We start from the raw sequence: 23,488 nt of genomic DNA, 5'->3' as shown, positions 1-23,488 counted from the left end.
CAAACAAACAAAGGCCTATTTATTTATTTTTTCATATCATTTTATACACGAGGACCTTATCCTTTATCGTCAATGAAAAAATTACAAAATCTTAAAAAAATATTAAATACTTTATATATTTTTATTTAAATATTTTCTTATTCTTTAAAAATTTGAAATATTTATATTGCTGATTGTTTCATTTCGGAAAATATTTTAAAAATAAGGAAAATTCAAATATAAAATGTATTAATAAAATTGTTAAATAAATATAGAGTAATAAATTATAACATATACAAATACTTAAAATATTATACTCTTATAAAACCCATAATATTATCTTTGAAAAAAAATATTTTGACACAAATTATTATAATATTTTGACACTATGTGTCATTTTTCCATTATTTTATTATTTATTTATTTCTACAGTGACATACTCTCAACTCAATAAAAAAAATACAATATATCAAAGTATTATAAAAAAATGTTAATATACTAATATACCATGGAAGCTAATCTTCATAATTAATTTTTATATATAACAGTTATTATAATTTTATTCTCACTATAATAATGTTCTGATAATTATTTTTTATTGTAATAACTTTTATTTTTTATACAAACACACCATTTGTATTTAAGGCTATGTTCGTTTAGAGGGATTTGGGGAAGATGATTTGGGAGAGATGATTTAAATGGATTTGAGTGGATTTGAAGGTAATTTTTTTGTTGTTTTTTTTAGTGGATTTGTGGGTAATTGAGAGTGAATTTGGAAGTACAGTTTGTGAGAATTAGTGTAGGATTTGATTGATGTGATAGATTTTAAAAATTAGTTTAATTGATAGAAATTAAAGATTACCAAAATGCCCCTAGTTATAAAAGTAATATAAAATGTTATTTATAAATGTTATATTTAATTGTAAAAATGTTTATAAAGAAAAAAAATTATGAATAATTTATAAAATTAATGTTTAAAAATTATAAAAACTAAATAATCAATTTATTTTTAATAAATTAAAAAATATAATATACCTAATTTTATTAATATTAAAATAATTATAAAAAAAACTTGAAAAAACAAAAAATAGAAAATTGCGTAACCGGTTACGCGAACGCGTAACCGGTTACGCGAACGTGTTACGCGAACTCGTAACCGGTTACGCGAACTCGTAACCGGTTAGCTTGGAATGTGAATTATAGTTGAATCACGACAATGTACATTCCATGGCTGCAATTCATTCCTTCAAATGAAGAATTTTGCAAAAAGGAAAAGCATAAGACCAATTGGAATCAAAGTGGGAACCACCAAATAGTATTGCAGAATTTTTCTTTGGTTTAAGTGAAGTAAGCCGTGAAGTTGGATGGAAGAAGGGACCACTTTGTTGAAAAGTCAAGGCCATACCACTTATTGGAAAATTCAGCAATTGGAATAAAAGGGGGGGACCACGTTACTTTGACATTGCAAAGCATTGTTTCGATTTGCCGTGAAGTTTGATAGAAATAGAAAGCCACCTCACGTTTTTTTTTTGTTTAGCTTGGTGCATAATTTTTGAAGTGCTTTTCCACTTGGGAGTTCACGGTTTTGAGAAGAGAGATATGCAGCAAGCTACATAATGTCACGGCCTTACACCATCATCCAGGGGCTAGAACGTTTGGAATTGATCATTAAATCAAGCTTTTGAGGAAACAACACAACAGCAAGGGACGGTCCAGCACCAACACTTTAAGCGTTCATGGCAGCAGCAAAATGAAGAAGGAAGTCCAGCAAAGAGAAGTCAATACATGGCCTTGGAAGAAGGGGAAGCATCCATAGAAGAGAATCATCTAGCAGCCATGAGTAAAGGGCTGGAATGAGGACGTGTTGAAGCAGCCGTGGAGGAAAAGATTTGATCCATTGTCTTGGCCTTGGAGAGGGAGACGTCATGTGCACAAGGAAGAAAGCATAAATGTTGGCTGGAAGAATCAAGGAGATGGAGTTGGACGTGTGAAACCTGGAATGGAGAAGGAGAAGCAGTGATGAGTTGAGCGAAGCAGAAGAAGCCGTCTCCAGGAAGTAGTGTAATCGGTTACAAGCCTCGTAACCGGTTACAGCTATGCACACTTTCTTTCACATTAGTGTAACCGCAAAGCCAAACCTTTAACCGGTTACGCCTGCATCATCCACTGTTCATTATCTTCTCAAAGACGCCCATCTCCTTTCTTCATCTTCAACATCCACCTGCTGCATTCCACCAACACGCACAACCTCCTTCTTCCTCGTCCTCTACAACCCTGCAAATCAAAACCAACACATTTGTTTAATATATACCCTTCGTAATCGGTTACCCTTCACCATAATCGGTTATCTGGTGCAGAATTAATAGGATGCACTGGAATTTAATATAAAGTTACGGGGCACACACGACATTTTACATAAAATCACTGCAAATCTTCTCACTTTCGCGGGTGATGAATATTGGATGTATCCCGCAAATCGGTCCGCGCTTTTCTTCGCCAATCCTCTCAAACTAACACCACCTCACTTTCAATTCATCGCCCGGTAATTCGCATGAACAGTAAATTCTGTTCATGCGAACACAGCCTAAGTGTCAATCCCTTCCCTGATGCCCAGTAGAAAGAAGTGCAGCTGCTATGAAGGAAGTAAGTGGCCTCACTTGTTCTTGCTATTCCTAGTTATTTTATTTTTAAAAAAAAACATACTATTATTTTATTACACTTTTTTAATTAAATTATTAATTTATGTATACATGATTTAACTTTTTTTTCTTTCTTTCTAAAACTAAAAGTTAATTCATGAAATAAATAATGGGAAGGTGAAATTTGATGTGTTTTTACGATGGTTGATTTGGTAGGTTTCGTCTCCCACATCGGATGAGCTGACCTGAAATCAAAGTGAAGGGTTTGGATTTTCAAAATCAGAAATGAAAGCATTCGCATTATCACCATCACTGCTTAACTTCAAATCTTTCACGTTCCACCACTCTTCCTCTTCTAACCCCCTTTTCCCCCTCTCTTTCATTCTCCCCTCTCTCTCCCCCTGCCATCTCCGCCACCACCGCCCAATCCACCGCCACTCTCCAATCATGGCCGCCGCTTCATTCAACTCCGAACGCGCCCGGGCCCCACCCGCCATTCCCATGCCCTCTCCCCCTCTGTCCAAGGCAAGTTCTCTCTCTCTCTCCCTCTCTCCCTCTCTCTGTTCCCGCTCACTCACGTCACGCGCTTTGTTCTCTTTCAGTTCAAAATTGGTCTCTGTCAACTCTCCGTCACTCCCGACAAAGATAGGAACATCGCCCACGCGCGCACCGCCATTCAGGACGCTGCATCCAAGGGCGCTCAGCTTGTTCTTTTGCCTGTCAGTTCCTTTTTCTTTTTCCCCTCTTTTTACTTCCTCTTCTGAACATCATCACGCGTTTTACTGAATTTAAGTTGTGAACAACTTTGTTAAACTTTCACATGTTTTTGAGCAATCTTTTGGGATCGAGTTAGGTTTTACGTCCCAATTCTAAGAATGAGTGCGGCCTTCTTTTGTCAGGAAATTTGGAACAGTCCTTATTCCAATGACAGTTTCCCTGTCTACGCTGAGGATATTGACGCCGGTGCCGATGCTTCTCCTTCCACCGCCATGCTCTCTGAACTCTCTCGTCTCTTGAAAATCACCATCGTCGGTGGTTCCATTCCAGAACTTTCTGGGGGTCGCTTGTATAACACTTGTTGCGTTTTCGGGACTGATGGAAAGCTGCTCGCCAAGCACCGCAAGGTATCGCTCCTCCGAACAATACTTCGTTATCTTTGGTATTGAGTTTTGTAATTGAATGTAATTTCGGGAGGTAAATAATGCGTGAATTGGTTTTTGAATGTGTTTTGTTGTTGTGTGATTTCGGACATACTGGCTATGCGGCAGATACATCTTTTTGATATTGACATCCCTGGGAAGATTACATTTATCGAGTCAAAAACTCTTACTGCTGGGGAGACTCCGACGATTGTTGACACAGGTCTAATATGTTCTCTCATTTCACATTCTAACTCATTCTCTGTTTCAGTACTGATGCGGTTTTACATTTTGGTTATGTTTGGGGTCATAAATGTATATTTAAAATTCAAAGTACTGAGTTAGTAATGATAATGTAGGCAGACTGCAGAATAAAGGAAATGAAAGTTATTATGGTGGTTGACATGGATAAACCTCAGAAGTTATTATGGTTGTGAACTTGGGTTAAGGAAATGCAGTTTTATACTCTGTTATTATGTTTACTTGTCCATAACATCTTGAACACACATGCTACTCCACCTTATCCTTTTGCACAATCAACCATTCTATGTCTCTGAAGGAATTTTTGTGAATCATATCACTTATTAAGACTAGATGCTTTTACGTATTTCTGGCTTCTCGTGTGTGAGTGTATGTGTATGTGTGATATGAAAGAGGAAACAGTTATACAGAATTCAGGAGGTTAGCTTAGAAGGATAGGTTAATGTGTAGTTGTGCTTTTAACTAGTTATATTTGCGGTGTAGTCTTAATCAAATGATACTGAAGATAGAAGAAAGCACCTTGTAAAGGCTTCCCATCCAATCTTTATTTATAGAGCATGTGTTTTGCCTACCATGACAAAGGAGTAACATAATATTTTGTTTCAGACTATTTTTTCTTGCAGTAAAAATTTCTCTGTTTGAGTAAACAAATTCAAATTGTGAGTTGATTCATGCAGAGGTTGGACGCATTGGCATAGGCATTTGTTATGACATTCGGTTTCCAGAACTAGCAATGATATATGCTGCTAGAGGTTTGTCTTTTCCATATTTAATATGTTTTGAAACAATTAATCTCTCTCAAGTTTTGATTGGTTGCCCATGATTTGAGTTCTCGAAATTATTTGTATCCATGCCTCTTGAGTGCTATTAGTGTCATATAGTACAAATTTTGATTTTTTGGGATGGATACAAAGAGAGATTGGTTCACATGCATTAGGCAACACTGCCTGTGTATTTCTTATTTCAGGGATATACTAAAAGAAATTTCAAATCCATAGTTCTTGGTATGATATTTCATTCCCTTTATTATGTTATCTGTTAATTATTCCTCTTTTTTGTGTATACTCTTTCAAGGATCAATTGAGATAAATTTTCAATTTATGTTGATTTGAAAACAAATAAACACAACTATTGTTATTATTTTCCTGTCCTAAGTTTTGGCAAACTTACAGTATCAGTTAGCTTTTGATTTCAGGTGCTCATTTACTCTGCTATCCTGGGGCATTTAACATGACAACCGGACCATTACATTGGGAGTTATTGCAGAGGGCAAGGTAGTAATGGATACAATTAAGTGAAACATTTACAACCCTACCTAGGCTTGTAGGTTTCCATTAATTTGTTCTGTAACCTAATATATTTTTATCTTTACCCATGGCAATATTTGAAATTGATAGCTTTTCGATTTTTATTCAATTTTAGTCTTTGAAAATTGTAAACCACATGCCTTTTGTCCCGGCACTATTTTTTGTTAAATCTTGGTCTAATCATAATAAACAGAATTTAACTAGGGACTAAAATATAAAACGTCAACTCTCAAATATGGAGAACATATTGAAGCCAATAACATGTTACTGTCTTTAAACCAACTCAATAAACTTGAAAGTTAACTAGATTTTTGCACTAATTACATCAACTAAATTGGACGATAGTTTTCTGAGCCATATTTATAATTTTGTAATACGCATTTGTGGACAAATGTTATCTTGTTTGTAGAAAACAAGAAACTTCTGATCATAATTGAAGTTAAAAATGCATTTGGGTTACCTTTCTCCTTGTTCTACTTTCATTTTTTCTTTTGACTCTTCCTTATCTTTGGCATGGAAAACCATTTTTTATTTTAACTTCTATAAAATCCTTATGATTAAGCATTAATGACTAATTAAAATTCCATTGCTAATCTATACTTTCTTTCTTCTCATGCAGGGCTACAGATAATCAGGTAATGCTCCCTTATTTTTTAAAACTTATGTGGGGTTTTAATGTATGAATACTAATATTTTATTTTAAAAGTATATGAAATCCGAAATCATCTAGTTGTTACCATTTATGTATTTAGTTTAGTTCTTGATGGATCACGAACAGTAGGCTTGAAAAAGTAGAGCTTTGAATTGAGATATGTGTGCATTTTAAATAAGAAATCAAACTCTTCACCCCCTCAAGGAATTTGCTGTAAATTTGACAAACTGAAAGCGTATGCTACCTTCTGTGAAGCACTGACTCCAAGACCAGTCATAATTGTGGGCACCGAGACTCAACTGTTCAAAATATAGGACACCGCGACACTGCTAATATATATATATATATATATAAATTTGTCACAGTTTCCATTTAACAACATCCTTCACAATAGAATTTCAAATTAGAAACATGCATCTTATTAGTTAAAGTAATTAGTTAAGTCTTACAGAAAGAAGCCTAAAAAAGTGTGTCGTGCATTATTTGTCATAAGTTGCTCTCTTTTGTTTTTTATAGTAATGTCCAGAAAGTTCAGCTAAAAACTAGGTGTCGGCTTACTTTTTTTACTCATGTTCAAGTCGTGTGGAAGAGATGTTCAAGATGTGTCAAATCGGTGTAAGAGACGAAAAAAATATTTTATCTGTGAAACTGAAAAGCACCAGACACGTTCCAGAGGCGTGTCTGACAAGTATCTTGTCCAAAAAAATGTTGAACGTGATGACATGCTATTCTACAGTGCTGTCATTGCTCCCTAAGCTACCTGCTTCAGTGTTGTTTCCCTTTTTCAACAAGGTATTGTCTCAACAATATATTTACGCATATCTGAAGTCTAGAGTCCAAATACGTTGATTATTATCCACTGACGAACAATGTATTTTAGGAAAGCTCCACAACAATTCCTACGCATCTCAGTATTTTACAGTCGATTATCCACAGATGAGCAGTGGAGTTTTGGAAGGCTCTACTACACATTTCAGTATTTTACAGTTGAACTTTAATCTCTTGAAATGTGTCAGCGAACTGCCTGTGAAGAAGGTTTATAGTAGGAAGAGGAAGTGCGGTTACAAACAGAATTTTAGAGTCGTGAGGATTTATTAATAGCATTAGCCTTGTAATGGGGAAATAACTGTAATATAGGGCGGGAGTACATAGGTAAGAGATAAAGTTAGTAACTATCCAGTAGACAGTATATTTATTAGGTTGCTGAAATAAACAGGAGAACGGTAGAGTTAGTCGCTTTACTGGTATTTGAAATTTTGAATCAAAATTATAATGGTAATTTTTCCTATACATTTCAGTTCGTGCATATACACTACACAGCTATATAGTGGTAATTGATTTCAATAAATTTTCCATTTTTGCGTATTATTTCTGATCCATTTCTGTTAGATTTATGCAGTTGATTGTGTGATTAAAGCATAAAGCAGGGTATAGTTAGGGATTTATCTGTGTGTTTCTGACCATAATAGTCATTGTTTGAATTGTAAATTTTAAGCTCTGAGGAGATTAATTGATGCTTAACTTTAGGAAATTCTTTACTGACAGTTGTATGTGGCTACCTGTTCGCCTGCTCGGGATATAGGATCTGGTTATGTGGCCTGGGGCCACTCTACTCTTGTAGGGCCAGTAAGTAGATCGTTTACACAGAGCTTTCCTTTATTAGAGCCAGTGAATGCTCTGATTATGGAAATCAGTATTGTATTTTGAGTTTTACAGAGAGTTTTAATAACAAATGGAAAGCAGTATTAATTGTCTGTACTTTCTGTGGAATATATCACTCTGGCAGTTTGGAGAAGTTCTGGCTACTACAGAACACGACGAGGCTATCATCATTGCAGAAATTGATTATTCAATATTGGAGCAGAGAAGGTTTTCTTTTATTCTCACTAAAATTCACTGCACGTGCATTGCTTTTAATTACCTGTCATAAGATTCATACGAATTGTTTTCATTAAATTATTCAGGACAAATCTCCCTGTAACTAAGCAAAGACGAGGTGATCTTTACCAGTTGGTCGATTTTCAGAGGCTGAATTCCCAGTGAATGGAAGCAGTGCCATTGTAATTTAGACATCTGGATTACCTTGTACGAGGCATTCGCTTGCTAATGTGGAATCCGAACCTGAAGGGAAGAAATAAAGGAATTTGTGCGTTCTCCAATAACTTGTTTTGTTGTTAGTGCTATCACTTCTACTAACATCTCTCAATTTTGGGTTCACAATGTGATGTCTTAATGATAATAAGTGGCTCCAGATTGAAATCTATGTAATGCAGATCTGGCTGTGGATTGGTTATAGCCGTTGCCCTATTATCAAATCATTGGATTTAAGTTTCTAAGAAAAATTGTGAAGTGTCTCTTTTAAGTAGAACACGAATCAGTTCTCACATTAATGATTACTCATTATACATTCATATATGGTCAAGATATAAGTTGTCAAACATTTTTTCAAAATCCTACTAGGGACGGAAACAAATTTGTATTTATAGGAATTGTTGGAGTTACTTATGATGTTTAAGGGTATGAGTATCTATTGGTCTTATTTTTAAACTATTATTTTTAAAAATTATCAAGATGTCTTTAGTTTATTTGATATTTTATTTTAAAATGTATAATTTTTGTTATTTGGAAATCAGGAAAAAATAAGTTTTTAATTGAATTTTTGACAATATTACTTTCTTAAAAGAAATTATTTATTAAACATTCAAGTTGTAGATAACTTTGTCAAAATAGGTCACTCGACCTGACTTGGTTTAATTTAGTAAACTACTTTAATTTAACTTATTTATTAGTTTAAAAATTTTGAACTTAGTCTAGCTTACCATGTGTTGGTATGTTAAACAAATTGGTTCATTGGCTTACTTAAATTGTTTAAGCAATATTATCGTCCTAGAATGAAGCAACAATAAAAAAGAACATAAATTGTTTGTAAAGGAGCATGATTTACTTGCCAAGGAACATGGTTTGCATTGTTTCAAATCAAATTAGTTGGTGTGCATCACTTCAAATCAAATTAATTGGTTTATACCGTTCAAATCAAATAAGAGAAGTGAGAGCATCTAGATTTAGGATTTTTATTTTTTTAATATAATTTAAAATTTATGGATATGTTGATAAGACAACATATCCATAAATCAGGTTCAATTTTGGTTCATGTTGAAATTTGTAATTTTTCAAACTTAATTCAGTTTGAACTTGTGATAAAGCAAATTGACTCGTGAATTTGAGTTCATTTTTATAGTTATAGGTGGAGATGTTTGTGCTCTTTATTCTTTTGAAAGAATTATGTTATTCTATGATCACAATTTTAAATTTATTCTTTGATCATATTTATTGTCATGAAATAAATACACTCTATATTGTTTTAATATTTTCTAAGATATTGAAATGTTTATGAAGAGTGAAACGGAATTTAAGGTACAAAATATATTTCACTTTCAATTTTGTTCAAAACATCTTTATGTAATACATAAGAAATAGAAAAAATGGTTATGGCTTTAAAAAAAAAACTTAAATCCTCATTCATCATGTTGATAATGTTGTCAAAATAGGTCACTCGGCCTCACTTAATCATTTAGTGAGTCAACTCAATTCGACTTACTTATTAGTGAGTTCAAAAATTTTAAACTCTGACTCATAATGTGTTAGTGAGTTAAACAAATTGATTCACTGACTTAATCAGTTTAAGCAACAATGTCGTATAGGAACCAATAATAAAAAAGAGCATGGATTGTTCGTGAAGGAGCACAATTTGCATTCACTTAAAGTGTAGTATTGAAAGCAAATAAAAGAAGTAGAGTATTTAGATTTAGGATACTATTTTTTTAATATTATAATTTAAAATTTATATTGTATTGATAAACCAACTTAATCTAGCATTAATTCAATCAGATAAATCAAGTTCTTAGTAAGGGGTTCAATTTTTTAACCTTTGTTGAAATTTATAATTATTTCAAACTCAAGTCACTTCAAACCCATAATAAGTTAAGTTAATTTGCATATTTTAATCCATTTTAATAGTTTTAAATCTATTTTAATAATTTTCTATTCTTATAAGAAGTTATGTTATTCTTTAATTATTATTTTAAATTTATTCCTTTAATCATATTTAATGTTATGAAATAAGGTGCACTTTATTATTTTAATATTTTCTAAAATCTCAAAATGTTATATTTTACTTTGAATTTTTGCCCTACATAAGAAATAGAAAAACGGTAATATAACTTAAAAAACTTAAATCTAAATTTGTCAGAAGGTTTTGAAAACTAACTTAATTAGAAGTTTGATATTAATTTCTTTCAATAAACTGATGATTAAGTAAATTAAATATAATAACGCAATTATTATTTTAAATAATAACAATTCGACAGGATTAATGATTTTTGTTTCAACTTAATTTTTATAACTTTAATTGAGGGAGCTGAGTTTGGCGATAACGAGAGGATTAGTGATGCTGATATATGTCTCTCTCTCTATATTTACCCAACACAACTGCCAACAATGGACAACATTTAAGAAATATATTCTTCAACAATTGAAAATTACTTAAACTGTTTATTCTGTACTTTCACAAAATTAGTAGGAAATTATGGTTGTAGAATTACTTATTTTACATATAAATGTCAGAATTTATAGATCATTTTCATTTTTAAATTTTATTCCTCTCTCAAAATATAGAAGGAAAAAAAATGTCATGCTTATAATGTGTGTAGTTAGTATTTATTTATCGGGTTACCAAACGTGAGAGTAGGAATTGATTTAGGAGAATGTGTCAAATTTAAATTTTGTTTCCACATCTGAATTAATATGAAACATTAATGGTCACATATGGAAAGGTTTTTTTCCACATAGAAAATTGTCACAATAAAGATAATTTTGTAAGGGTTTTATTTAAACTGTTACACATAAGAAATCTAAATATTATTAAACCATTTGGCATAACAAGAATCTAAATACTTTATCTATATTGGTTGAATTTTATGGAAAATTACCCATATTAGCTATTTTATTTGAATGTTGGAATGTCAAGTGTATGATTGGGTTGAAAATAAGAGAAGAATTTAAGAAAGTTTTGTTGTGTTAAAAAGGCACATAGTTAGAGTAGAGGCATGGCATGCCAACGATCATTAAAAGACCAGTTTTACAGATTCTTCTTCCTCTTTAAAGACGCCTCATCCCCCACCATTAAAGCCTCTCATCCACCTGTTTTTCTTTTTACTTTTTTTTTCTCAGACATTTCCATTTTCTTTAGGAGCACCACCTTTCATCCATGGATTTCAAACACAGTAACAAAAGAGGAAATACATATTGTAATTATTATGAGATCATTTTTTCCCAATGGGTTATAGAATTTCGCAATTCGTATTTCTCATAATAAAATATTTACTATAAATACAGCCTTGAAAGAAAATGATAATTATAATACTAGCATAAGCAAAAGGGGTGCCATAATCCCAACCCATCCTATGTTGTAAATTTTAATTGGAAAATCATTTTTGTGATGGTAAAAGCAAAAACAAAATCTCAATAACATCATCTTCCAATCATATCAACCATACGATATCCCAAAATCGAAGAATTAAACACATTTGCAATGTTTCCTTAATTTTATCCACTTACTGCTTAATATTTAACTTGTTAATTCCAAATCTCTTCCAATCATTATAATTATTCTGCATTATGTACCAACCATAACAAACTCCATAATTTATTCACACCATTCAATCTATCCCTTAATGAACTTCCTAAATACCTCCTTAATTGACCGAATTATGGAGAATAATTTTTTTATTTTAGGAGGTTAGACCTTGTTACCTAACATAAATCAATAATGCCCTTGCCAGCTCTATTCTAATTCCTTTTAAATTTACCCACCACATGAATAATTAAATGGAATTTAATAATCATTAATATTTGTCCACATTCAAAAATTCTGCACCCTCTAAACAAATATAAAGGAAAAGCCTCACGCACGGGCTAAAGTGATAGGTAATCATAAAAAATCTAAATTCCCAAATGTTTTCCCATTTTTCACACGTGGGCCCTCGCTTTCTCGGGCGCACCGTTACATTCAACACTTCACCGCACCGGCGACTCTCCCAAACTTCATCAACGGCTACAAATTCGAATTTGTGGCCCATCATCAGAACAAAAAAAAAACTGAGTAAAAAACAATGGCACGTCAGCGAATGCCAAGCTGGCAGAGTGGCGCCCAGGGGAAGGAGGGTGGAACGCACGCGCGTGATGAGATGAGAGCTTTATAAAGGTGTCTCTCACACTGTTCCTTCTCCTTGGTATCCATGTTCATATTCATATTCATATTCATATTCATTCATTCGTTGTAACTCGAAAGCGTGTCACTCTGCTCTCATTGCTCTTTTCTTTTCTCTTTCTCCAGACAAGGAATCAATTACCCTGTTCACGTTTTCTCACAAACGCAAAAAGCCTACAAACCAAGCAAATCATCATCTTTCTCCTTCCCTCAATCATGCCCCTGTCATAGCTTAACACAACACAACTCGACTCTCATCATCATCATTCTACACCACCTAGCTTCCATGGCAGCTTTTCAACCTTCCACCACTTCCCACACCTAAAACAAAACCCAAACACCTACCCCTCTTCCTATACCCCACCACACTTTACTCCCTGTTCCTCACTCTCCCATCTCATCATTCCCTTTCGCCCGTGCTGTTCCAATTTAATTGCGCACCCAACATGTACGCCCTCGACATTTCACACACACAACACACCTTCGCCTTCCAAAACAACGCTAAAACCCCCTCCTTCTCCTCCTCTCTCCTCGACACCATCTACCGCTCCATCGACGAAGGACAGAGCACCGCCAACGACATGAAACTCCACACCCAGACAATCATCAAGAAACAGAGCAGAATCCTCGTCCAACAAGATTTAACGGCGCCCACCATTCCCCGTTCTTGTTTAGTGCAAAAAGGGAAGGGAAGCGAGAAACCTGTGAAAGCACAGATGGAGAGAAAACCAAAATCGCGTTTGCATGGTCACGATCACGACCGGGAGGTGATGTTCTTCAGTTCGACTTCGAGTTGCTCGGATTCCAGCTCTGGATTACTGTCTTCCTCCGACACTGAATCCCTGTACGGATCGAGGTCGCGAGTTTCGTGTTTTGCTCCTTCGAGACCCAAGCCATTGATGACGTCGGCGAGCAATGGAGAGCGTCTTATAAAGCCAAAATCAAGGGCGTTGAAGATGTACAACAATCTGAAGAAAGTGAAGCAACCCATCTCTCCGGGGGGGAAGCTGAGTACTTTTCTCAGCTCTCTGTTGGGGAACGGGAAGAAAGCCAAAACCTTGGACGAAGCAAAATCCAAGTCGGGACAAGAATCCACGTGTTCATCTGCGTCCTCGTTCTCACGCTCTTGTTTGAGCAAGGCTTCGCCTTCCTCGAACAAAGTGCGCGACGGGGTTAAGCGAACGGTGCGCTTTTACCCCGTGAGCGTGATCGTGGACGAGGATTGTCGACCTTGCGGGCACAAGTGTTTGTACGAAGAAGACACCACGCGCGTAATGGCGGTGTCTATGCCAACGGCGTGGAAAATTGGACGCAACAAGAACGAAGAAGAGGAAAAGGTTGTGGATAAGAGCAGACGTGTGGAGGAGGCGGCCAGAGAGTTTTTGAAAGAGTACCACCGAAGTCAGAAAAGGAGCAACTTGATTAATTTCAGGGATTTTCCCAATGCGGTGGAAGATGAAGGCGAAGACGATGATGATACAGATAATGACGATGCAGCGAGTTATTCAAGTTCGGATCTTTTTGAGCTCGATCACCTTTCAGTGATGGGAAACAATAGGTATCGTGAGGAGCTTCCCGTGTACGAGACTACACATGTCAGTACCAATCGCGCCATTGCCAATGGCCTCATATAATGTAGTTTCTGTCCATTACATCCTAGTTTCATAATAAACTACACAGATTACATATATATTACAATCATTTTGTTTTCTTCGTTCACCATCATCGCTCAAAATCAATGTATCATCATCATCTTCATGACTGTTTGTCTATGAAAGACGAATCTCCTAGTTTGAAGTAGTTATCAAACAATAAAACAGCAGCACTGTTATGCATAAGTTTAACAAACTTTCTACTCGATCATGGATTATACATAGATGGTTTGATTTGCGGGAGACTGTGTCAGCCGTTTTTCAGTTGGTTTTGGCATTGGTAAGTATTTTGTTTTTTGTGTTTTACATCCCGTGTTAGACAGAGTAACTTTTCTGGTTTTGTAGAAGTACGTATCTGGGAAGGCGTGCGTGTGTATCTGTCATAGAATGTTGTTGAGTGAGGGAGAATATGATAAAAAGCAGAGTAGCTGCGTGATTTATAAAGTGAGTAGGGTACTAAAAGGAGAGAGAGGTGGGGATGTGTAAATTCTCGATCACGATCAAACATTCACACAGATACTGACAGAGCAGTTGGATGAAGGAAGAAGAAAATGATAAAGAAAAGAAAGAAAAAGAGGAAGAGGAAAACGAAAGATTCGAGATGGCGATGAGAAGCAAAATGGGGAGTGTGATGGTAAAGGGAAAGGCAGATCTTCGCCCATGGGAATAGAGAAAGTGAATACTAAAGCCTATGCTTTCTTAGTTTCCCTCTTTCTTTCTTTCTTTCTTGCATCCTCTCTGGAATTCCCAATTTGTATTGGTCCCGTTACTTGCAGGTTGCGCAACCATGAAAAATAAACGTTTTTTTTTCTGCTTTTAAATTTAAAATGCCGTGCTTTAACATGGTTGATCGTTGTTTTATGGTGGCAATGGATGATGTTGGGTGACGAAGAGTTCGTTTTGTCCTTTGTTTTGAGGTGTTGTTTGTACATAGTACAATGCAAACTCTGCTAGAAATGATGGTGTTGAAAGCAAATACAAGTCACTGATGCGCAGTAAAGTAAGCAATTATTGCTGTGGGGTGTTAAGATTAAGATGCTCATTAATCACAGCCACACATCACTGTTCCTTCAACTTAACATCTAATAACTATTCGTTATATATTTTTTAGATAAATACTTTTTATGTTTTTCAAAATTTAAACCATTCTTCAAGTTTTGCCATTTTAAAAGGTTTTTCTAAGAAGATGGTAAATAAATAAATAAGATTACCGCATTTAAATTATTGATAAACATAGAAAAGCGAAGCAACGTAGGGTTGATTGGTCGTAGAGCTAATAATAGCCTACTAAAAAAAGCATGATATATAATTAAGATTACTACGTGAGGAGCATGACGAGCATGCATATGGTTGCAAAATGTGGGAAGACCCACATAAAAAGAATCTCTCCCTTAGTCAAAATATCAACATGATATCATTTTCAAACTAATATTTACCCGTTGTTCGATTAGAGGACGGTGAGTGTGTAACTTAATTATTCAACAACTGCTTACGTAATTAATTCCTAATGCACTTTCACTGTTTTAAAGCAGTTTTAAACTGAAAGTTAGATCAGAAATAAATAGTAAAAAAATACAAAAACTATTTCAAGGATTTTAAAAAATTCCTATAATTTTCGTTGTTTAAAGATTCCGTACATGGGGTGAGTTGGAGAAGTAGGGTAGCAATGGGGAGAGGAATAAAATTTTGCTGGCTTCTCTAAAAGACTGTGTCTACCATTTAAAATGGAAAAGGATAATGATTATTATCGCATATTTTTTCTCTTTGATATCTTCCTTTTCTTTTTTTCACATCGTTCGTAATGTTTTTATTTTCTTCTGCTCCCAGTGCTACACTTAGAAATGGTGCATTAAGTCATCATTATACAAAGTGTAACATCCCAAAATTATACAGTCAGCAACTATATAATAGAATATTAACATGTATTAATATTATAAAGCAGTTTTACAATTAAAGAGAGCAGTATGCAAAAATGGCCGAACGGCCTTACATATACTCAAAAGAATAACGAGCGTTTACAAAAGAATAAGGACGAACGGTTTTAAAAACGATTACCGAGCGTCCTAATATTTACAATCAGAAAGAGGGCGCTCGCTCACCAGCGGCCCATTATCCTAAATACACTAACTAAAAACCGAACGCCTCACTGTTCGGCCTTCACTTCTACTTCCACGAGATTCTCCTCAGCTATGAATCCTTCTTCCAGTGTTTGCTCCAGGGAAGTATCACCTTCTGCTCACATCCACACGGATGATCATTGCATTTGACAAGACGGATATACATATACAAGACAACACAATGGAAATGCAAGGGTAAGCTTATTGAATTTAATTCAGGTCAAACAGATATTTCATACTTAACAAATTCAGCAAGTACATTCACAACATATACATTCAATTCATACATAAATTTCATCCAAAATCCTGATACTAGACCGACCGTCCGGACTGTATGAATCCTGTGTAGCTAAGGCGTCCGTGCACTCAGGTGGGGTAACTGGAATGCTCATCAGTAGCCACCTGAGGTTAGTCTGTTCTGTCCAAGTTACAGTTATGGACTAGACCTCCTGCCATTCCCACGTATGACATACTCCTCTCTACTTGAGAACGAGCACTCACGGAATATCAGGATGAACCACCATCTAAGCTTACCACGTTCATACTTACAAATCTCAATTTCCAACCAAGAGTCGTTCCTCCCTGGAACGCTCGTTCAAAATCCACAACCGTTTATTTCATCTCATATAATGTTCATCATTCATAATCTTTCACTTTTATTTTCACTTTTATACAGATGGACGATCTGTATTAACACGGGTGCTCGACACTGTCGGTCGACCCAAATGGACGAACTGTATTAAGAAGGTTGCTCGACACTATCGGTCGACACAGATGAATGATCTGTATTATCAAGGGTGCTCGACACTGTCGGTCGACACAGGTGGATGATCTATATTATCAAGGGTGCTCGACACTGTTGATCGATACAGATGAAGGATCTGTATTACAAGGATGCTCGACACTGTCGGTCGACACAGATGGATGATCTGTATTACCAAGGGTGCTCGACACTGTTGATCGACACAGATGAAGGATCTGTATTACAAGGATGCTCGACACTGTCGGTCGACACAGATGGATGATCTGTATTACCAAGGGTGCTCGACACTGTTGATCGACACAGATGAAGGATCTGTACTACAAGGATGCTTGACACTGGCGGTCGACACAGATGGATGATCTATATTATCAAGGGTGCTCGACACTGTTGATCGACATAGATGAAGGATCTGTATTACAAGGATGCTCGACACTGTTGATCGACACTATTCATTATGAACTCTAAGTAGAAGACCGACACAACACATACTCAACCAGAATTCTTCCCAAATGAAAGAGTTCAACTATTTCAAAGGAGTTACTGAAAATACCGATCGGTCAAGGACCGTTTCGACATCGAACGTTCATTATCATAGAATTTCATACTTAAATTCAACTTACGGTAAACACATTTTTCAGTATAAACTTTCATACATTTAATTAACTCTATCATAGTATATCCCAATAATTCTCATGCATCGAATCATAATCATATACCAAAAATCCAATATCAAAATCATACTGCATACAAATTTACAGAACGTTCATACAGTACAACGCATCTAGTTCACAAAACATTCATACATCACAGTATAACACAAGAACTAAATCTAATAAGCTTCCCTTACCCGGATTAAGCAGTGTGCGTTCGTTCTTCAGAAAGAAAACAAGATTCCAGTATACTCTTCTACCCTTAACGTTCAAACCCCAAAAACTCCTCAAACCGTTTCAGAATCCAAAACTGTTCGGTTTGATGGAAAGCTCACGGTGCAGGGATGGTTCTCACGGTGCTGAAACGTGAACGGAGCAGCGTAGGGTGAGTTACAGAAGAGAGAAGGAGAGGGGTTCTAGAGAGAAGGAGGAGAAAAATGGAGATTTTGAATTTCTGAGGAAGATGAAAGTGCACGCAGAGGAGGGGAAGAGTGTTTCAGAAAAATTTAATTCTCTTACCAAATCATACGGACGTTCCTTCCTGTGCTGACACCTGGCTTCCAGAATTGAGTGCAGAACCTTCCGATGTGACATATGTCAGAGAGATTCAGAGAATGAAAGTGCACATTAGTGGCACCGCACGTGGGGGCGTGGGTGTATTAATGAGGACACAGTGGCATTAAATGGGGCGTGACACAAAGAAACTATACACGTTTGAAAGAGTTTGCATAATCTAGTGAGTGACAGACCTACGTGTACATGAACATTTTCAGATTTTGCTAAAATTATTATTAAATATTTTAGTACTCATCGATTTGTCTTTTATTTATCGACAGTTAATGTTACATGAGTAATCGAAATACTAAGAACTTAGAAGAACTTTTTAACAAAAATTGCAACATTTGGAGACTTTGGTAACTTATCCTAAATTACTTGAGGTTAAACATGTTTAATCATGAAGTTCTTATGAGTTAGGATATCGAAAAATAAATGCATTTTGGTGATATGAGTAGTCAAATCAATCCTTTTAAGTTATTCTTTAACTATATAGTCTCATACCCATTCAGTCTTTAGATCTCTTATTCCGATATATGTTTGATTCATCCATGTGTCCCTTTCACTGAAGGCTGCCAAAAGCGGCTCTTTGAAGAAGAAAAATGTGAAGGTGTGTTTTGATTATAGTCCCGATTCCACATCCGAAATAATTTTAAAAGAAATTATTTGGTTTTTCTAATTTTATATAGTTAAATTTGTTGGTAGCTGAGTATTCGTTTTTTAATTGAATTATGGTTGTGGGTATCGAGATTAACTCGGTTGTTACTAATAAAAAACTTTAGTTATGATCATAATATTCCCTTCATGAGGACTCATGAATCCCTATACACTTAGGTAGGCCTTGGTTTATGGGGTGTAGTATAAACTACACAAGTCAAAGAATGCTGCTGTACTGTTGTGTGTATAATCCACGATGAGAAGTTGGATGATAAAATAATAAAACTTGCAGAAATAGAAACATCGTTAAAAAAAAGTGACAGGCGACTCTTAAGAGCCTTTGAAATTATACCTAGCCCATGTTATTAGTGCTCCTCTGTTCTTTACGTTCAAATCACTTTTTTCTTTTTAACAAAATACTATTGATGCAAATAAATATCTGTCTCTACTTTATCGGATCAACACCTTTTTTGTTATGTATATAATGGAAACAAGTGTTCTTACGGTTTTCTTTAAAGTTAATGCAATAACAACTTATTTCCAAAAGTTATCTTTTAATTTCGAATTAAGTATTGCATAGATTATATTTTTTTAAATTGAATTATTTATGTAGCAGTTTGCTCTTTTAGTTGTATTTGAATAAATCACACTACAATTTATGTAGTTAGTTCCATTACAATTTAAAAAGTTTATTCTATCACGACACTGATCTTGAATATAAGTTAAAAAATTAGAACAATTTACGCTCTTTAAAATGTTAATGAGTAGTATTTTAATTATACCTGTTTTTGTGTAAAATAAATTAGCTAAACTTTAACATTATCTTTCCTCAAAACTTCATATAAGAATAAAAATGTCATTGAAAATAAAATCTTAACTAGGCGAAAAACACTTGAGACGTTATAGTACTCATTAAATTAATTAAAGTTGTGGATATTTTGCGGTTAAAGTTTTCAATATTATTTTCTCTTATTTATCTTCCTTGATGCTAAGGCTTTTGTTTTTTTAATTCCTTTTCTAGTTGTTAGTTATAGTCTTTTTGTTTTCTTTTTATTCTTAATATTGAAAGAGCCAAATTAAGAGGTATTTATTTTAAATTGTTATTAGAAAGACTTTTGATATAAAGAGGGATAGTTAGATTTATAAGATGAGAATGTTCATTGAGAATATAAATATCAATAAATTAATCTTAGTTCAATCACATAAAAACATTAACATTACTTCTAATCTAAAATTTTAAAATAATGAATTTATAAATCTTTAATGCTATTTAACTTTTTTTTTTAATTCTGCTCAATATAAAAACTTATGACTCTAATTGAAATTCTAAGTATATCTTGGCCACCACCCTTCTGCAAGAAATTTGGGATGGCCTAAAAGTAAGGTCTTCTAGAAAAAGTGATTCTTACCTATCTTTTCAACAACTCCAACAAGGATATGATAATCTTAATACACATTATATAAAGTTGAAGTCTATTTGAGAGGAATTATATGACTATAAACCCCCTCTCCACCACGGTTGTGGTGGTCTTTAGCAACTTCAAACATACACCGAATCTAAATATATGTCATGTCATTTTTTATGAATTTGCATGGTTTTTTTTCTTTCAAATTTGTGATTAAAATGTTCTCTATGATCCTCTACCTTCAATTAGTAACGTCTTTTTCCTTATTCTCACAAAAGAAACTCAATGTGAAATTATTGACCCAAATTCATCTTATTGTACTCCTTCATGTACTACAATTGTTTGTGTTATGGTATAGGTTTAATTTTTCTTTCTTTTTATCGTCATTGTTATATGAACTCCCTTACTAGGCTATTTTATAGTACACTACAGTTTTCAGTACTATTCTCCTTTCTCTTACTCAGTGATGATCTGTAATGTATATTCTCTTTAGAATAATTCATTCAGATAAAAGTTTCGGTAGGTCCAATATAGAGATAAATAATAAATAGAAATAAAGATTCAACAAAAACATATAAATTATACCTAAAAAAGGAAAAAGTGCTTAATTAACGCTAAATAATCCTTGCATGCATAACGCACTTTACATCCATAATTTATTTATTTTCTGAAAGCTTAACATTAACTACCCTCAAGAAATCTAAATCCTACATCCTAGGAAGATTGTTCTTGCCGCTTTTGACATGTTTGCTTTGGAATTAGTCGTGTGCAGACAAAATTTTGACCACGATATAGCGATTAGTTGACCTTTTGTGTGTAATATGAATCTCGTTAAACTTCAAAGTAAACTCCGCCAAAATGTCTCTCAATTGTGAGGGTCTAAATTTACACACAACATTTCCGTCTTCATACAAACCAACAAATCTGGCCAGCACAAAATCTGTCTCATTCTCAAACTACATAGTCAATTCATTTTAGGAAAAAGATAAAATGAACACTCAAAATAATCTCAACACCATTAAACAAATAAAATCAGATAAAATTGTGGTGAAGGGAAGGTTCGTGAGAAAGTCCGTCAGTTGAGCCTGCAATACAGTTAACAAGGAAAAAGGTGCATGTTTATATATGATTATAAGACACTCTTTACCACCACATTTAGTTCTCCTCGTACATTGCCTCCTCCCACACAACATTCGAACCGACAACATGAGTCTAAGCGAGAGCCCAACCACTCGCCACAACCTCTCTCGCCAATCATCCAAGTCCAAGAGTGGTGGATGCTGTCGAGGCTTCAGCAGCGTTAGGACCGTCTCATCCACCGCACCAACCTTGCAACACCATCATCTTCAGCAGCTTTACCAAAAATTGGAACTAAAGGTACCTTTTTTCTCATGCAAATCGCTTCCATTGGACATTGAAGTAAAGTTATTAGCCTCCCAGTGATAGTGTGAGTTGAATCAGGTGGCAGGTTTGGAAAAAGAGGTGCAGAGGCAGACAGAACTGCGCGTTATGTATAGGAAAAGAATGGAAAAGACGCAGGATTACTTGAAATACTGTCTCCAAATCGCACAGGAAAATGGAATCTTGGACCTCATTATCCACTCCAACGGTGAATTCTCGCAATCTCCCATTTCTTCTCCACGTGAACTCAACTCCACCCCCACACCATCGCACAACCATCCCAATCTAATACCCATCGTTGATCAAGCCAAAATCAATGGATGGTTCATCAACCCCAGTGAGGTAAAACTAACTACTTTCTATCTTCCTTCTCCGTGCCTATTCAAAATTGGAATATACCTCAGTTTTACAGTGATGAACAGATTCGTCTGGGAGAAAAAATAGGGCAGGGAACCACGGCGGAGATTCACAGAGGGACATGGCGCGGATGTGATGTGGCGGTGAAGTGCATGTCAGATTCATTCTTCGGCAAAAACGAAAACGGTGTCGTGTTCTTCGCTCAGGAGGTTGAAACCCTCTCGAAACAGCGTCACCGGTTTGTGCTTCACCTCATGGGTGCGTGTCTCGACCCTCCGCGTCATGCATGGGTGGTTACCGAGTATCTGAACACCACGCTCAAGGAGTGGCTACATGGGCCGGGGAAAAGGCCCAAACACCGAACAACGCCACTCCCTCCCTTCAAAGAGAGGGTGATACGGGCCCTGGAAATAGCCCAAGCCATGCAGTACCTCCACGAACAAAAGCCCAAGGTCATTCATCGTGACTTGAAGCCCAGCAACATCTTCCTGGACGATGCGTTGCATGTGAGAGTGGCGGATTTTGGTCACGCGCGGTTCTTGGACGATGACGAAATGGCCCTCACCGGAGAAACAGGAACATACGTGTATATGGCACCGGAGGTAATTCGGTGCGAGCCCTACAATGAAAAATGTGATGTATACAGTTTTGGGATAATTCTCAACGAGTTACTTACTGGAAACTACCCTTATATAGAGACACAACTTGGTCCCGCCAAGGTAACTACACTTGTTTTTATCCTTTCTTTTATTAAGCGTGGTTTAAATTTAGTTTAATTTTTATTAAAAAATTTAAATTTTAGGTGTAAAGGAATTTAGAAATTTTGTATTACACACTTTACATTTACTATTTTACTTTTTAATTTATTTTTGTAAATATAAAAGTTAACTTTTTTTTTAATGATTAAAACATCTCTAAAGTGGTGCTTTCCAATGTTATTTTGTTGTGAAAATGTTGTTAGATTGCTATGGAAGTTGTGGAAGATGAGCTAAGGCCTTTAGTTGCATCAAAGGACGATGGTGAGGAACTGGAAGAAGTGATTGACCTAATATGCCTTTGCTGGAATGCAAGCCCATCCACTCGACCATCATTCGCAACAATTACTCATACCCTCAAATCTTATGTCGAAAGGGTCCTTCTAATTTCAAATTAATGTATCAAAGGTCAAATAAACTGTTTCCTCATTGTAAAAAGGAATCTAATAGAGCTTTTTCATGTTCGACTCAGGATTCGTTATTTCTTGAATTAGTAAAATGCAAAAATTACCTTATGAAAAAGGAAAGGCAAAAGGAATGTTAAATTTTGAAAGATGTCTAACTGTCTAAAGCTGTTGGTAAATAAGTTGTAATGAGGTCCCCATTTCAGATATTATGATGCTTCATGGATGTCGTATTGGTGGGTGATTTGTGATGTAAATTACAGAGCAAAAAGCATTATTGGTTTTTCTATACATACATTTCAAAAGTTGGTCTTCCATTCTGAGTTGTATAATCACCTCGTATTTGTCGAAATCTTTAGTATAACCACATTTGAGATATATGCGAATTTTGTAGCTAAGAACTGTCGGTGTTTCTGATTTTGAAATCAGTTAAAGAAACATGGGCTGCTTCGATAATTCAAAGGTGGGTCGTGTTGCTACCAGATTACAGAAAAAGTAAGAAATGCGTTTTTGAATTAACACGTTT

General features: G+C 35.2%; 3 protein-coding genes across 3 annotated transcripts; all 3 read left to right on the top strand.

Annotated features, from left to right (window-relative positions):
- Window positions 1-2,834: 2,834 nt before the first annotated feature.
- On the top strand, window positions 2,835-8,361 carry LOC148204145 (omega-amidase, chloroplastic-like). The gene is made up of 10 exons (XM_088107210.1): window positions 2,835-3,143; window positions 3,221-3,337; window positions 3,518-3,742; window positions 3,887-3,980; window positions 4,696-4,770; window positions 5,214-5,292; window positions 5,945-5,960; window positions 7,523-7,603; window positions 7,764-7,846; window positions 7,942-8,361. The coding sequence occupies exons 1-10, from the start codon at window positions 2,904-2,906 to the stop codon at window positions 8,018-8,020; spliced, it is 1,089 nt and encodes a 362-aa protein (XP_087963336.1). The 5' UTR covers window positions 2,835-2,903; the 3' UTR covers window positions 8,021-8,361.
- Window positions 8,362-12,232: 3,871 nt separating this feature from the next.
- Window positions 12,233-13,935, top strand: LOC148204144 (protein BIG GRAIN 1-like B). The gene has a single exon (XM_088107209.1). It carries the CDS (start codon window positions 12,692-12,694, stop codon window positions 13,877-13,879), a length of 1,188 nt encoding a protein of 395 aa, XP_087963335.1. The 5' UTR covers window positions 12,233-12,691; the 3' UTR covers window positions 13,880-13,935.
- A 7,504-nt stretch (window positions 13,936-21,439) lies between these two features.
- Window positions 21,440-22,956, top strand: LOC124826171 (serine/threonine-protein kinase STY46-like). The gene is made up of 3 exons (XM_047298938.2): window positions 21,440-21,788; window positions 21,869-22,522; window positions 22,765-22,956. Exons 1-3 carry the CDS (start codon window positions 21,555-21,557, stop codon window positions 22,954-22,956), a joined length of 1,080 nt encoding a protein of 359 aa, XP_047154894.2. The 5' UTR covers window positions 21,440-21,554.
- Window positions 22,957-23,488: the final 532 nt, after the last annotated feature.

The sequence above is a fragment of the Vigna umbellata genome, chromosome 2 (genome assembly GCF_029865625.1).
Source record: "Vigna umbellata cultivar VRB3 chromosome 2, Vumbellata_1.0, whole genome shotgun sequence".
NCBI lineage: Eukaryota > Viridiplantae > Streptophyta > Magnoliopsida > Fabales > Fabaceae > Vigna > Vigna umbellata.
The sequence above is the reverse complement of the archived record's forward strand: the minus strand, read 5'-3'. Positions and strand labels throughout refer to the sequence as shown.

Excerpts from the sequence above, each read along its gene's own strand:
- LOC124826171 (XM_047298938.2), top strand. The coding sequence starts at position 21,555 with ATGTATAGGAAAAGAATGGAAAAGACGCAGGATTACTTGAAATACTGT. Across the intron at positions 21,789-21,868 it reads GGTTCATCAACCCCAGTGAG|ATTCGTCTGGGAGAAAAAAT; the intron begins GTAAAACTAACT and ends AGTGATGAACAG. Across the intron at positions 22,523-22,764 it reads CACAACTTGGTCCCGCCAAG|ATTGCTATGGAAGTTGTGGA; the intron begins GTAACTACACTT and ends AAATGTTGTTAG.
- LOC148204144 (XM_088107209.1), top strand. The coding sequence starts at position 12,692 with ATGTACGCCCTCGACATTTCACACACACAACACACCTTCGCCTTCCAA.
- LOC148204145 (XM_088107210.1), top strand. The coding sequence starts at position 2,904 with ATGAAAGCATTCGCATTATCACCATCACTGCTTAACTTCAAATCTTTC. Across the intron at positions 3,144-3,220 it reads CCTCTCCCCCTCTGTCCAAG|TTCAAAATTGGTCTCTGTCA; the intron begins GCAAGTTCTCTC and ends GTTCTCTTTCAG. Across the intron at positions 7,847-7,941 it reads TCAATATTGGAGCAGAGAAG|GACAAATCTCCCTGTAACTA; the intron begins GTTTTCTTTTAT and ends TAAATTATTCAG.